At 48.8% G+C, this 14,042-nt stretch overlaps 1 protein-coding gene across 1 annotated transcript in view; it reads left to right on the plus strand.

The window, feature by feature from the left end:
• dysf (dysferlin, limb girdle muscular dystrophy 2B (autosomal recessive)) overlaps positions 1–14,042 on the plus strand; it is a 450,750-nt gene that overhangs the window by 71,110 nt on the left and 365,598 nt on the right. The window contains exon 3 of the mRNA XM_038793128.1: positions 2,443–2,534. Coding sequence (XP_038649056.1) covers positions 2,443–2,534 — 92 coding nt within the window. The remainder of the gene's footprint in view (positions 1–2,442; positions 2,535–14,042) is intronic.

Below are 14,042 nucleotides of genomic sequence, written 5' to 3' on the forward strand. Positions count from 1 at the left end.
CAGGGCTCATAGACTCGAGGTAAGTGGCAGAAGGATTAGAACATGAACATAGAACATACAGTGCAGAAGGAGGCCATTTGGCCCATCGAGTCTGCACTGACCCACTTCAGTCCTCACTTCCACCCTATCCCCATAACCCAAGAACCCCTCCTAACCTTTTTTGGACACTAAGGGCAATTTAGCATGGTCAATCCACCGAACCTGCACATCTTTGGACTGTGGGAGGAAACCGGAGCACCCGGAGGAAACCCACGCACACACGGGGAGAACGTGCAGACTCCGCCCAGATAGTGACCCAGCGGGGAATCGAACCTGGGACCCTGGCGCTGTGAAGCCACAGTGCTAGCCACTTGTGCTACCATGCTGATTAGAAGGGGACATGAATAAAAACCTTTTTGCACAGAGGGTAGTGGGAGTCGGGAATTCGCTGCCCGGGTTGGTGGTGGAGGCAGAGACCCGAAACTCATTTAAAAAGTACCTGGATATGCACCTTAAGTGCTGTAAGTTGCAGGGCTATGGACTGGGTGCAGGAAGGTGGGATTAGAAAGGGCACCTGGGTGTCTTTGGGTCGCCATGGACAAGATGGACTGAATAGCCCCCTTCTCTGCTGTATCTTTGTATGGCTCTATGATTTTTTAACAAGTAACTTGAAATACAATTTTTAAGATTACTGCACTTAGAGAACATTCAGCTCGACTTGGTTTTATCCTTTCAATGGATGTGGGTGTGACTGGCTGGGTCAGCATTTGTTGTCAATCCCTAATTGCCCATGAACTGAATGCTTGGCCATTTCAGAGGGCAGTTCAGAGTCAACCACATTGCTGTGGGTTTGGAGTCACATGTAGGCCAGACCGGGTCACAACAGCAGATTTCCTTCCCTAAAGGACATTAGTGAGCCAGCTGGGTTTTTACAACAATGAACGATAGTTTCATGGTCACCATTACTGAGACTAGCTTTATATTCTCGGTCATTAAGGGAATTAATTTAGAGACGCTGGTCAACCTTCAAAGGAAGTCACATGAGGGGCCGCTTTATAATTCCCACCGAGCCCAGCCTTGAATACACTCAACAATGGGACATCTCGCTGAGTTTGTCCAGATTGGGGTTCGAACCCTCAACCATTTCTTTCTTTTTTCCTATTTATTCATGGAGTGCGGGCATCGCTGGCTTGGCCAGCATCTACTGCCCATGTGGCGTAGGTACACCCACTGTGCTGTTAGGGAGGGAATTCCAGGATTTTGACCCAGCGGCAGTGAAGGGACGGTGATACATTTCCCTGTCGGCACGTTGTGCGGCTAGGGAATTTCCAGGTGGTGGTGTTCCCTTGCATCTACTGTCCTTCCCATCGGACAACAATCGGTCATGTATTCGGAAGGTGCTTTTGAGGGCATCTTGGTGAGCTGCTGTCATGTATCTTGTGGACGGTACACATGGTTGCCACTGTGCATCGGTGGTGGAGGGACTGAATGTTTGTGGATAGGAGCCCAATCGAGCAGGCTTCAATTGGACTGGAGATGGTTATTCTACCATTGTGCCAAGCCTCGGCCCTCCAGCATTGTTAATCTGTCTCTCCTATTTTGGATGCTGATTAACTGCTGTGGTTAGTGCGTACCCTCCTCTGCGTCCTCATTCTGAGGTACGAGCACATCATCCAGGCTGACACTCCCAGTGCAATACCGAGGGAGTGACACCCTGCTGGATGAGTTGTCTTTTGGGAAAAGACATTGCGCCGAGTCACCATCGACCCTTTCATGTGGACATAGGAGATTACAGCAGGGAGCACGTTTCCCCTTGCTGGACATTCTAGAACAAGAGGTCATAGATTTAGGCAAAGAGGTGGCAGATTTAAAACAGAAATAAGGAGGAATTAACCTCACTCAAAGGGTCGTGAATCTGAGGAATTCTCTATCCCGGAGTGCAGTGGAGGCCAGAGCGTCAAACAAATTTACGGAGGAGATGGACAGGTTTTTAATGAGCAGCAAGATGAAGGGTTATGGGGAGAGGGCAGGAAGGTGGAGGTGAGGCCGAGATGAGATCAGCCATGATTGTATTGGATGGTGGAGCAGAATCGCGGGGCCTACTCTTGCTCTTAGTTCTTATGTTCATTAGTTTGAAGAAGAGCAGGCTGAACAGCGTTCTGACCAATGCTTATCCGTCAATCAACATCACTAAGACAGATAATTGTCACATGGCGGATTGTGCAGTCATGCAAGTTAGATGTTGCATTTCCTACAACTGAACAGGGACAAATCTTCAAACGTGCTGTGAAGAACTTTGCGATGGTGTGAGCTGGTGAAAGGCGCTATAGAAATGCAGGTCCTTTTTTTCTCTCTTTCGTGCTAGTATTTGCCCACGTTGAACTTTGGGTGCCACCTGTGTTTGGGACAGTGGCTATAACTGCATTGCACCCAATCCTAATCCCTGTTGGTCCTTGCACACAGGGCTTTGAATGGGATTTGAAAGGAACGCCGCTGGATGCAAGTTCTGAGATCCACGTTGTGGTAAAGGACCATGAAACCATGGGGAGAAACAGGTAGGATGTCCCACGGGTGACCGGGCACGAGATGCTGAACGTTACGTTTAAGTTTGCTTGAAATGTTTTACATTGGGATGCTCAAAACAGAGAAACATGGAATATTCCTAATTCATTCTTGGGAGGTGGGGGTCGCTAGCGAGGGTGCATTGATTCTCTGTTGCCAGTCGCCAGGTGGTGGTGGACTGTGATCTGCCACGATCCGTGTGTTGTATGTGTGCCCACAGTGATTTAGAGGGTGATTTTCAGCATGTCAACCGGCTGGTGATGAATGAACTGTCTGTAACATATTTGCAAGTCAGGGTGGTGTGTGATTTGGACTTGCAGTTTTTGGTGATCTCATCCAGTGCTCGACTGCCGTATTTCCTGTGTTACAACAGTGGCCTCACTTCAAGAGTACTTCCTTGGATTGAAGGCACTTTGGTGCGTCAGGGAATGAAAAGCGTGCTGGAAATGGAAATCATTCATTTTCTATGTCTACGTTAAATGTGATGGAGTTAAGATCAACAGAAATTGGCCCTTCGGCCTAACAAGCCAGTGCTGGTATTTTGACAGATCTCGTCCAATTCCATTTTCTCAATCTGTCAGCGTACCTTTCCATTCCCTCTTCACTTCCGTCCACATCTAGTTTCCTTTTGAAAATATCGAAGCCATTTGTCTGAACTGCTTCCTGTGGCAGCTGGTAGACTCCATGGAAGGATGTGCCAGTTAGATCAATCAGCTTCCCTCATGGTAATATGCTGCACTGGACTTACAGGGTGGGTGGGAATGATTATCTCCGTCGTGGTTCTCGCGGAGCACGAGCTCATCTGCTGAGGAGCAGGGAAATTCCTCTTAGCGATGTACAAGAGGTCGGCCATTAAGGTCGGCTCAGAACGAGACCCGGTAGGGATCCATCAGGAATTGTATATACCGTAATTGTAAATAAAGCAAAATTCTTTATTTCACTCTGTGTGGACTCCTCGGGAGGGATTCTGCAATAATGGGACCATGTCCCCACGCCGGTGTGAAAACGGGCGCCAACCATTCCGGCGTCAATGGCCCTGGAGGCCATTCTCCAGTGAGGAATGAGGAATTCTCCACTTTCTTGGGAGCTAGGTTGACGCCGGAGTGGTTCCCGCAGCTCCAGCCGGCGGCTAAGGACCGGCGTGATCTCACGCATGCGCAGACCAACCGTCGTATTTCCACACATGCGTGGGGGTTCCCTTCTCCACGCCGGCCCACAGGCAATATGGCGAAAGCCCTACAGGTGCCCCGCGCGGGGGAAAGAAGGTCCCCAAGGAACCAGCCCGCCCGCAGATCGGTAGACCGATTGCAGGCCAGGCCACCGTGGGGGAGCCCCCTGGCGTTGAATCCCGTCCCCCCCACTCCTCCGCCTAGGACGACCCCCACACACACCTGTCTGGCCCCGCCGTACGTGAGGAGGGTGACCCACGCCGGCGGGACCGGACAAAACGTGACGGCCAATCTGCCCATTTGGGTCTGGGGAATCGCCGGAGGAGCCTCTGTCAATGGCCACCGACTGGCGTGGCGGGAATCATGCTGGCCCCCAAAAAATGACGCTGGAGAATAGGGAAGCCGGTGTGGGGCGGCGGGGCGGGGGTCATGCCTCCCCCCGGGGATTCTCTAACCTGGCGGGGTGTTGGAGAATCCCGGCCCTCATGTCCCTTATTGAACTCATCTCAGCTGAATTTGGATTTTTCAATCTTGGTAAAGAAACAATGGAATCATACAGCGGGATTGTCCGACCCTCCCCACCCCCGGGCCACGCCGGTCGGGGCCGTTGGCAGCTGCCCCCGCCAATTCTCCGGGCCACGATGGGCCGAGTGGCCGTCCGTTTTTGGCCAGTCCTGCCGCTGTGGGTTAGACATGGTCCCACACGGCGGGACCTGGCAGATAGGTCGGCGGGGGCAGTCCTGGGGGGGGGGGGGGGGGGAGTGCGGGCAAATCCGAACCCGGGGGGCCCCCCCACGGTGGCCTGGCCCGCAATCGGGGCCCACCGATCTGCGGGCGGGCCTGTGCCATGGGGGTGCTCCTTTCTCCCGCGCCGCCCCTGTAGGGCTCCGCCATGGCCGGCGCGGAGAAGAGAACCCCCCCCCCCCCTCGTGCATGCGACAAAACACACCGGCAGTTCCGCGCATGCGCGAGATCTCGCCGGCCCTTTGGTGCATGCGTGAACTCGGGCAGTCCCTTCAGCGCCGGCTGGCGCGGCGCCAACCGCTCGGGCATCCCCCCCCCCCACCCCCGGCACTCTTTTCCCACACCTCTACAAGTTTCCTTAAGAATTTATCTAATTCCCTTTTTGAAGGCTGCTATTCAATCTGTTTCCAATGTTCCATCAGGTAGAGCGTTCCAGATGTGCAAATCTGTGTAAAGGAATGTTTCCTCATGTTGGCTCCGTTAGTTTTGCCAATCTATGCCCCCTGGTTTTCGACCCGTCAGCCATCAGGATACGTTTCCCGATCCAAACTCTAATTATCTTCATGTGAACCTTTTGTGTTTGAACAGCTCCATCAAATCTACTCTTCGCCTCCTCTGCTTTAAAGGAGACGATACACAATTTGTGGGTTAATTGTCCGGTTCCGCCAACTGGGGGAAACATCGCCGGGGGGGGGGGGGGGGGGGGGGAGAGATTTGACGGACCACTGCTAGGGGCAGCAGGGTAGCATGGTGGTTAGCATAAATGCTTCACAGCTCCAGGGTCCCAGGTTCGATTCCCGGCTGGGTCACTGTCTGTGTGGAGTCTGCACGTCCTCCCCCTGTGTGCGTGGGTTTCCTCCGGGTGCTCCGGTTTCCTCCCACAGTCCAAAGATGTGCGGGTTAGGTGGATTGGCCATGCTAAATTGCCCGTAGTGTCCTAATAAAAAGTAAGGTTAAGGGGGGGGTTGTTGGGTTACGGGTATAGGGTGGATACGTGGGTTTGAGTAGGGTGATCATGGCTCGGCACAACATTGAGGGCCGAAGGGCCTGTTCTGTGCTGTACTGTTCTATGTTCTATTTAAAGATCCATTGATCTCGGGCAGGAATAACCAGTCCCTGGGCGGGTGCGACCAGAAAATCTCCCCCCCCCCCCCCCCCCCCCCCCGCCAAAGTTTGTATTGTCGACCGTCTCATCCTTGGAAAGTCCCTTGTACCTTTCCTTACGATAATGCCAAGCTGTGCTTGGTATTGTAGACAAGGAAGGTTCGTGGTGCCTTTGGTTATACTGTGTGAAAGTTAGATAGCTGAGGCAGAGATATGTCAAGACGCAGCATGTTGAATCTGTACAAGTTCAGGCGAAGGACTGAGTGAGAAGTGAACACTAATTGTGTGGTTTGCCACTGATTTACTCTCCGAAGAGGGTTTGTTGGGATATTAACTCCAGGAGGCTGACCGCAGCCATTTATTTAATGCAATTTTAATACAGTTATACCGCATCAAACAATCTCTAATGCAGGGAAACATACCACACCTCAAACCCACCCTAACAGTTGGTCGACTGTGGGCAATGTAAACATCTCCACCGAGATGATACTGCGATAGAGACTGTCTCGAATGTGCCATCTCCAAAATACACCTCAATCTCTAATCATCTGTCTCTAAAAATTCCCTTCAGTATAACATGCCCTCAGCTTAAAACCACCTTGGCATCATTTGATCATTTATCCCTGATCCAAAATATATAGAATGTATTTTACGCACAGAATATACACAGTGTACTTTATCCAGAAGGGACGATTAAGTTGGGAGAGTTCAGTGGGACAGTGTTCTGGGATCTTTACCCGGGAACTGATCGCAGTGTTTGATAGTACAGTGCAGAGGGAGCTTTAATCTGTATCTAACTCCATGCTGTACCTGTCCTGGGAGTGTTTGATGGGACAGTGTAGAGGGAGCTTTACTCTGTATCTAACCCCATGCTGTACCTGTCCTGGGAGTGTTTGATAGGGGCAGTGTAGAGTGAGCTTTACTCTGTATCCAACTCCATGCTGTACCTGTCCTTGGAGTGTTTGATGGGACAGTGTAGAGGGAGCTTTACTCTGTATCTAACCCCGTGCTGTACCTGTCCTGGGGTTGTTTGATGAGGACAGTGTAGAGGGAGCTTTACTCTGTAACTAACCCCGTGCTGTGCCTGTCCTGGGAGTGTTTGATGGGACAGTGTAGAGGGAGCTTTACTCTGTATCTAACCCCGTGCTGTACCTGTCCTGGGAGTGTTTGATGGGACAGTGTAGAGGGAGCTTTACTCTGTATCTAACCCCGTGCTGTGTCTGTCCTGCGAGTGTTTGATGGGACAGTGTAGAGGGAGCTTTACTCTGTATCTAACCCCGTGCTGTGCCTGTCCTGGGAGTGTTTGATGGGACAGTGTAGAGGGAGCTTTACTCTGTATCTAACCCCGTGCTGTGCCTGCCCTGGGAGTGTTTGATGGGACAGTGTAGAGGGAGCTTTACTCTGTATCTAACCCCGTGCTGTACCTGTCCTGGGAGTGTTTGATGGGGACAGTGTAGAGGGAGCTTTACTCTGTATCTAACCTCCTGCTGTACCTGTCATGGGAGTGTTTGATGGGGACAGTGTAGAGGGAGCTTCACTCTGTATCTAACCCCGTGCTGTACCTGTCATGGGAGTGTTTGATGGGGACAGTGTAGAGGGAGCTTCACTCTGTATCTAATCCCGTGCTGTACCTGTCCTGGAGTGTTTGATGGAACAGTGTAGAGGGAGCTTTACTTTGTACCGAACCCTGTGCTGTACCTGTCCTGGGAGTGTTTAACTGTTTAAATGCGGCATAGATTTCATTGAATTTACAGTGCCGAAGGAGGCTATTCGGCCCATCAAGTCTGCACTGGCCCTTACAAAGAGCACCCTACGCAAGTCCATATATCTACCCTATCCCTGTAACCCAGTAACCCCCACTTAACCAGGGGCTGGTTTAGCTCACAAGGCTAAATCGCTGGCTTATAAAGCAGACCAAGCAGGCCAGCAGCACGGTTCGATTCCCGTACCAGCCTCCCCGGACAGGCGCCGGAATGTGGCGACTAGGGGCTTTTCACAGTAACTTCATCGAAGCCTACTCGTGACAATAAGCGATTTTCATTTCATTTTGGACACTAAGGGCAATTTATCATGGCCAATCCACCTAACCGGCACATCTTTGGACTGTGGGAGGAAACCGGAGCGTCCGGAGGAAACCCACCCACTATGCTACCGTGCTGCCCTTGGCATGGCAGCACAGTGGTTAGCACTGCTGTTTCACAGCGCCAGGGACCTGGGTTTGATTCCCGGCTTGGGTCACTGTCTGCGTGGAGTCTGCACGTTCTCCCCGTGCCTGTGTGGGTTTCCTCCGGGTGCTCCGGTTTCATCCCACAAGTCCCGAAAGACATGCTGCTGGGTGAATTGGACATTCTGAATTCTCCATCAGTGTACCCGAACAGGCGGCGGAATGTGGCAACTAGGGGCTTTTCACAGTAACTTCATTGCAGTGTTAATGTAAGCCTACTTGTGACACTAATAAAGATTATTACTATTCGTAGTATTTTTGTTGTTCAGCAGTCAGCTCGGATGGAGCACGTATTTGTCAAAATAAGCAAATAATGTAAGGAAGGCCTGAGGCTAAGAAATAAACTCCGGTTGGTCCTGCCCGAAACTCAAAATGACTGTTGACTCGTTTCATTCATTAATTTTGCTCTGTCTAATCCCTTCCTGTTTTGTAGTTCAGGAGTTGTCAGGCAGGAAAAGAACTTCCCCTCAGACAGGGTCAAAGACAATACTCCGGTCTTGGACAAATGCAGTGTGATTCATTAATTATCTTCTGTTTATAAACACATTGTCAGCCCATGATTGTGTGAGGGAAAGTCGAGTCTTTAGACCATAGTGGGCCGGATCTCGAATAATGACGAGTCAGAATACAGGAGGGAGATAGAGAACCTAGTGGAGTGGTGCAGTGACAATAATCTATCCCTCAATGCCAACAAAACTAAAGAGCTGGTCATTGACTTCAGGAAGCAAAGTGCTGTACACACCCCTGTCAGCATCAACGGGGCCGAGGTGGAGATGGTTGACAGCTTCAAATTCCTCTGGGTACACATCACCAAAAATCTGTCCTGGTCCACCCACGTCGCCGCTACCACCAAAAAAGCACAACAGCTCCCATACTTCCTCAGGAAACTAAGGAAATTCAGCGTGTCCACATTAACCCTTACCAACTTTTACAGATGCACCATAGAAAGCATCCTATCTGGCTGCATCACAGCCTGGTATGGCAACTGCTCGGCCCAGGACCGCAAGAAACTTCAGAGAGTCGTGAACACAGCCCAGTCCATCACACAAACCTACCTCCCATCCATTGACTCCATCTACACCTCCCGCTGCCTGGGGAAAGCGGGCAGCATAATCAAAGACCCCCTCCCACCCGGCTTACTCACTCTTCCAACTTCTTCCATCGGGCAGAAGGTACAGAAGTCTGAGAACACGCACGAGCAGACTCAAAAACAGCTTCTTCCCCGCTGTTACCAGACTCCTAAATGACCCTCTTATGGACTGACCTCATTGACACTACACCCCTGTATGCTTCACCCGATGCCGTTGCTTATGTAGTTACATTGTGTTGCCCTATTATGTATTTTCTTTTGTTCCCTTTTCTTCCCATGTACTGAATGATCTGTTGAGCTGCTCGCAGAAAAATACTTTTCACTGTACCTCGGTACACGTGACAATAAACAAATCCAATCCAATCCAATCTTTACCTGTTGTCTCACAGGGGAGGAAAATGTGAAATATTCAGCAATTGTTTCTCTTCTCCTCTCCTGGGAGTACTAATCAACTCAGAGGGACACTTTGTACAGAAGTCTCTTCGGTCCATGATCCCCAAGCTATCCTATTTAACGGGCTATCTGATTACTTTGCCTTGCAATTATATGATAAATGTCAGGCTGATAATTCAGCCGACAAACTCGCCAAATGCAGATTGTGCAGGGGTGAACTGAGTAACGAAAAAAGAGAGGCAAAGAAAGTATGAAAATCGTTTTGCAGCTAACATCGAGGGAGCATTGATAAACATTCAAATAGGTAGTCAAAGGAAGGATGAGACTGATTTGAGGCCAAAAACAGATTTTGCTGTGGAGACAGAGATCTTCGCTGTAACATTAAACATACGAGTTAGGAACAGGAGTCGGCCACTCTGCCCCTCCGACACTGAGTAAGATCTTTGTTGATCTGATTGTAACCCCAAGTCCACATTTCCAACTACTCATTATAACCTTGTTCATCAAGAATCTACCTCTACCTGAAAAAATATTCAAAGATTCTGCTAGCACTGTATTTTCAAAGAGAATTGCAGAGACTCACGATCCTCTGAGAGACAAAGATTTCTCCTCACCTTCGTCTCAAATGCTCAAACCATTATTTTTAAACAGTGACCGCTAGTTCCAGATTCTCCCACAAGAGGAAACATCTTCTCCACGTCCACCCTGTTAATAACCCTCAGGATATGTCAATCAAGTCTCCTCTTAGTCTTTTAAAATCCAGTGGATACAAGCCTATCTTATCCAACCTTTCCTCATAAGACAGCCATTCCTGGTATTAGTCCAGTAAACCTTCTCTGAACTGCTTCAAATGCATCTAGATCCTTCCTTAAATATGGAGACCAATACTGTTCATGTTATTCCAGATGTGGCCTCACTAATGCCTTGTATAACGGTAACATAACCTTCCTAAAGTTGTTCAAATCCTCTCACAACAAACAATGTCTTTCTATTGGCTTGCCTAATTACTTGCCGTACCTGCCTTTTGTTGCTACCTTTATTTACAAACCACAAGCAGCGAGTATATTTCTTGTGTTGACCAAATGATATGTTATTTGAAATGAAAAATGAAACGAAATGAAAATGGCTTATTGTCACGAGTAGGCTTCAATGAAGTTACTGTGAAAAGCCCCTAGTCGCCACATTCCGGCGCCTGTCCAGGGAGGCTGGTACGGGAATTGTACCGTGCTGCTGGCCTGCTTGGTCTGCTTTCAAAACTAGCGATTTAGCCCAGTGAGCTAAATCAAAAGATAGTTTGTTATTAAACACAAGACTTATGTCTCTGTGCAATGATACACATGGCTATGCATTAAACTACACCTTTCAACTAAGATGACCTTTACTTAACTTCTGGATGACCGGCTCTGTGCGGGTGGATAAGGCCTTTATCTGAGTCCCCACATGTGTTGGCTGGAAATCGTCAGGTTCGTCTCAGCTGCGGCTCGTCTCTCTCAGGTAGCCATTGCGGGTCTTGAAGTTAGCTGGTCGTTATGCTGCAGTTGATTTGGGCACAGGCCGATCCCAAAAGAGACCGATCCCTAGTTTCGCAGTGCCTCTTATCCTTCTCCTCTTTCACGGCCTTTTGGGCAGTGCTAACTCAGGATCCCATGGATCGCTCGGGTCTCGATCACCCTAATCGATACTGGCCAATTAGGGGCGGGTACTTCGATAGTTGGGCTGGTCCTAGTCACCATTGTCCCAAGTACGTAGGTCTTTTCAAATAAGGGGAGGTGGCGCCGGGGAGTCTGCTACTGTTGCTATTCCTTAATTTGAGTGTATTGTCCTGGGGAAATCGGTGATTGATCTTTAACCAAGTTTCAGTTCTGTCTGGTTTTCCTTTGCCCAATACACAGGGGCTTTGTACTGTCTGTGTCCCAACTTGACCATAATTCCCTTTAAGCTTTGCGGGCAGCCATTTTAGATGGCCACACTTTTATGATTCATACACCTCGACACCCAGGTCCCTCTGCAATGACTTTAATGACTACCTCATATCTGCCTTCACTGAAGAAGATGATGCTGCCAATGAACAGCAACAGAGGAGATAGTCGAGAAATTTAACACAATAAAAAGAGTTGAAGAAGTAATACTTAGAGGTTGGCACAACGAAAAGTCAGTAAGTCAACTGGTCCAGACGGGATGTACCTGAGGAGGCTCAGGGGAGTAACATAAGAACATAAGAACTAGGAGCAGGAGTAGGCCATCTGGCCCCTCGAGCATGCTCCACCACTCAATGAGATCATGGCTGATCTTTTGTGGACTCAGCTCCACTTTCTGGCCCGAACACCATAACCCTTAATCCCTTTATTCTTCAAAAAACTATCTATCTTTATCTTAAAAACATTTAATGAAGGAGCCTCAACTGCTTCACTGGGCAAGGAATTCCATAGATTCGCAAGCCTTTGGGTGAAGAAGTTCCTCCTAAACTCAGTCCTAAATCTACTTCCCCTTATTTTGAGGCTATGCCCCCTAGTTCTGCTGTCACCCGCCAGTGGAAACAACCTGCCCGCATCTATCCTATCTATTCCCTTCATAATTTTATATGTTTCTATAAGTCACAGAGACTCTTGACTTCCGGTCCTCCCTAAATGTGGGAGTGGTGGCAAAGGATTGGAAGATTGCAAATGTTACAGTTATATAAAAAAAGGAGTGAGGTACAAACCCACCTGCAGCCCAGCCAGCTGAGTGACAGTGGTGGGAACAATGTTAGAAATAATGATCCAAGACAAAATTAATTTCTTGTTAAAATATTAGTTAATAAGTGACAGATTTGTGAAAGTCAAACAGTGGGTTGACTAAACTGACTGAGATGTTTGAAGTCATGTTGATGAGAGAAGTGCAGTTGATGTTGTGCGTTTGGACTTTCAAAAGACCATAAGACCATAAGACATAGGAGTGGAAGTAAGGCCATTCGGCCCATCGAGTCCACTCCACCATTCAATCATGGCTGATGGGCATTTCAACTCCACCTACCAGCATTCTCCCCGTAGCCCTTAATTCCTCGCGACATCAAGAATTTATCTATCTCTGCCTTGAAGCCATTTAGCGTCCCGGCCTCCACTGCACTCCGCGGCAATGAATTCCACAGGCCCACCACTCTCTGGCTGAAGAAATGTCTCCGCATTTCTGTTCTGAATTTATCCCCTCTAATTCTAAGGCTGTGCCCACGGGTCCTCGTCTCCTCGCCTAACGGAAACAGTTTCTTTGCGTCCACCCTTTCTAAGCCATGTATTATCTTGTAAGTTTCTATTAGATCTCCCCTTAACCTTCTAAACTCCAATGAATACAATCCCAGGATCCTCAGCCGTTCATCATATGTTAGACCCACCATTCCAGGGATCATCCGTGTGAATCTCTGCTGGACACGCTCCAGTGCCAGTATGTCCTTCCTGAGATGTGGGGCCCAAAACTGGACACAGTACTCCAAATGGGGCCTAACCAGAGCCTTATAAAGGCTCAGTAGCACATCGCTGCTTTTATATTCCAACCCTCTTGAGATAAATGACAACATTGCATTCGCTTTCTTAATCACAGATTCAACCTGCATGTTTACCTTTAGGGAATCCTCGACTAGCACTCCCAGATCCCTTTGTACTACGGCTTTATGAATTTTCTCACCGTTTAGAAAGTAGTCTATGCTTGGATTCTTTTTTCCAAAGTGCAAGACCTCACATTTTCTCACGTTGAATTGCATCAGCCATTTCCTGCACCACTCTCCCAAACTGTCTAGATCCTTCTGCAGCCTCCCCACTTCCTCAGCACTACCTGCCTGACCACCTAACTTCGTATCATCGGCAAACTTCGCTAGAATGCCCCCAGTCCCTTCATCCAGATCATTAATATATATGGTGAACAGCTGCGGCCCCAATACTGAACCCTGTGGGACACCGCTGGTCACCGGCTGCCATTCCGAAAAAGAACCTTTTATCCCAACTCTCTGCCTTCTGTCAGACAGCCAATCCTCAACCCATGCCAGTAGCTCACCTCGAACACCATGGGCCCTCACCTTACTCAGCAGCCTCCTGTGTGGCACCTTATCAAAGGCCTTTTAGAAATCCAGATAGACCACATCCACTGGGTTTCCCTGGTCTAATCTACTTGTCACCTCCTCAAAGAATTCTAACAGGTTCGTCAGGCACGACCTCCCCTTACTAAATCCATGTTAAGAAGTCTTACAACACCAGGTTAAAGTCCAACAGGTTTGTTTCAAACACGAGCTTTCGGAGCACGGCTCCTTCTTCAGGTGCATTCACCTGAAGAAGGAGCCGTGCTCCGAAAGCTCGTGTTTGAAACAAACCTGTTGGACTTTAACCTGGTGTTGTAAGACTTCTTACTGTGCTCACCCCAGTCCAACGCCGGCATCTCCACATCATAAATCCATGTTGACTTGTTCTAATCCGACCCTGCTCTTCCAAGAATTTAGAAATTTCATCCTTAACGATCGATTCTAGAATTTTACCAATGACCGAGGTTAGGCTAATTGGCCTATAATTTTCCATCTTTTGTCTTGATCCTTTCTTGAACAAGGGGGTTACAACAGCGATCTTCCAATCGTCTGGGACTTTCCCTGACTCCAGTGATTTATGAAAGATCTCAACCAACGCTTCCACTATTTCTTCAGCCACCTCCCTCAGAACTCTAGGATGTAGCCCATCGGGGCCAGGAGATTTGTCAATTTTAAGACCTTTTAGCTTTTTTAGCACCATCTCTTTTGTAATGGCAACCATAATCAACTCAG

This window comes from Scyliorhinus canicula, chromosome 3, assembly GCF_902713615.1.
Source record: "Scyliorhinus canicula chromosome 3, sScyCan1.1, whole genome shotgun sequence".
Taxonomy (NCBI): domain Eukaryota; kingdom Metazoa; phylum Chordata; class Chondrichthyes; order Carcharhiniformes; family Scyliorhinidae; genus Scyliorhinus; species Scyliorhinus canicula.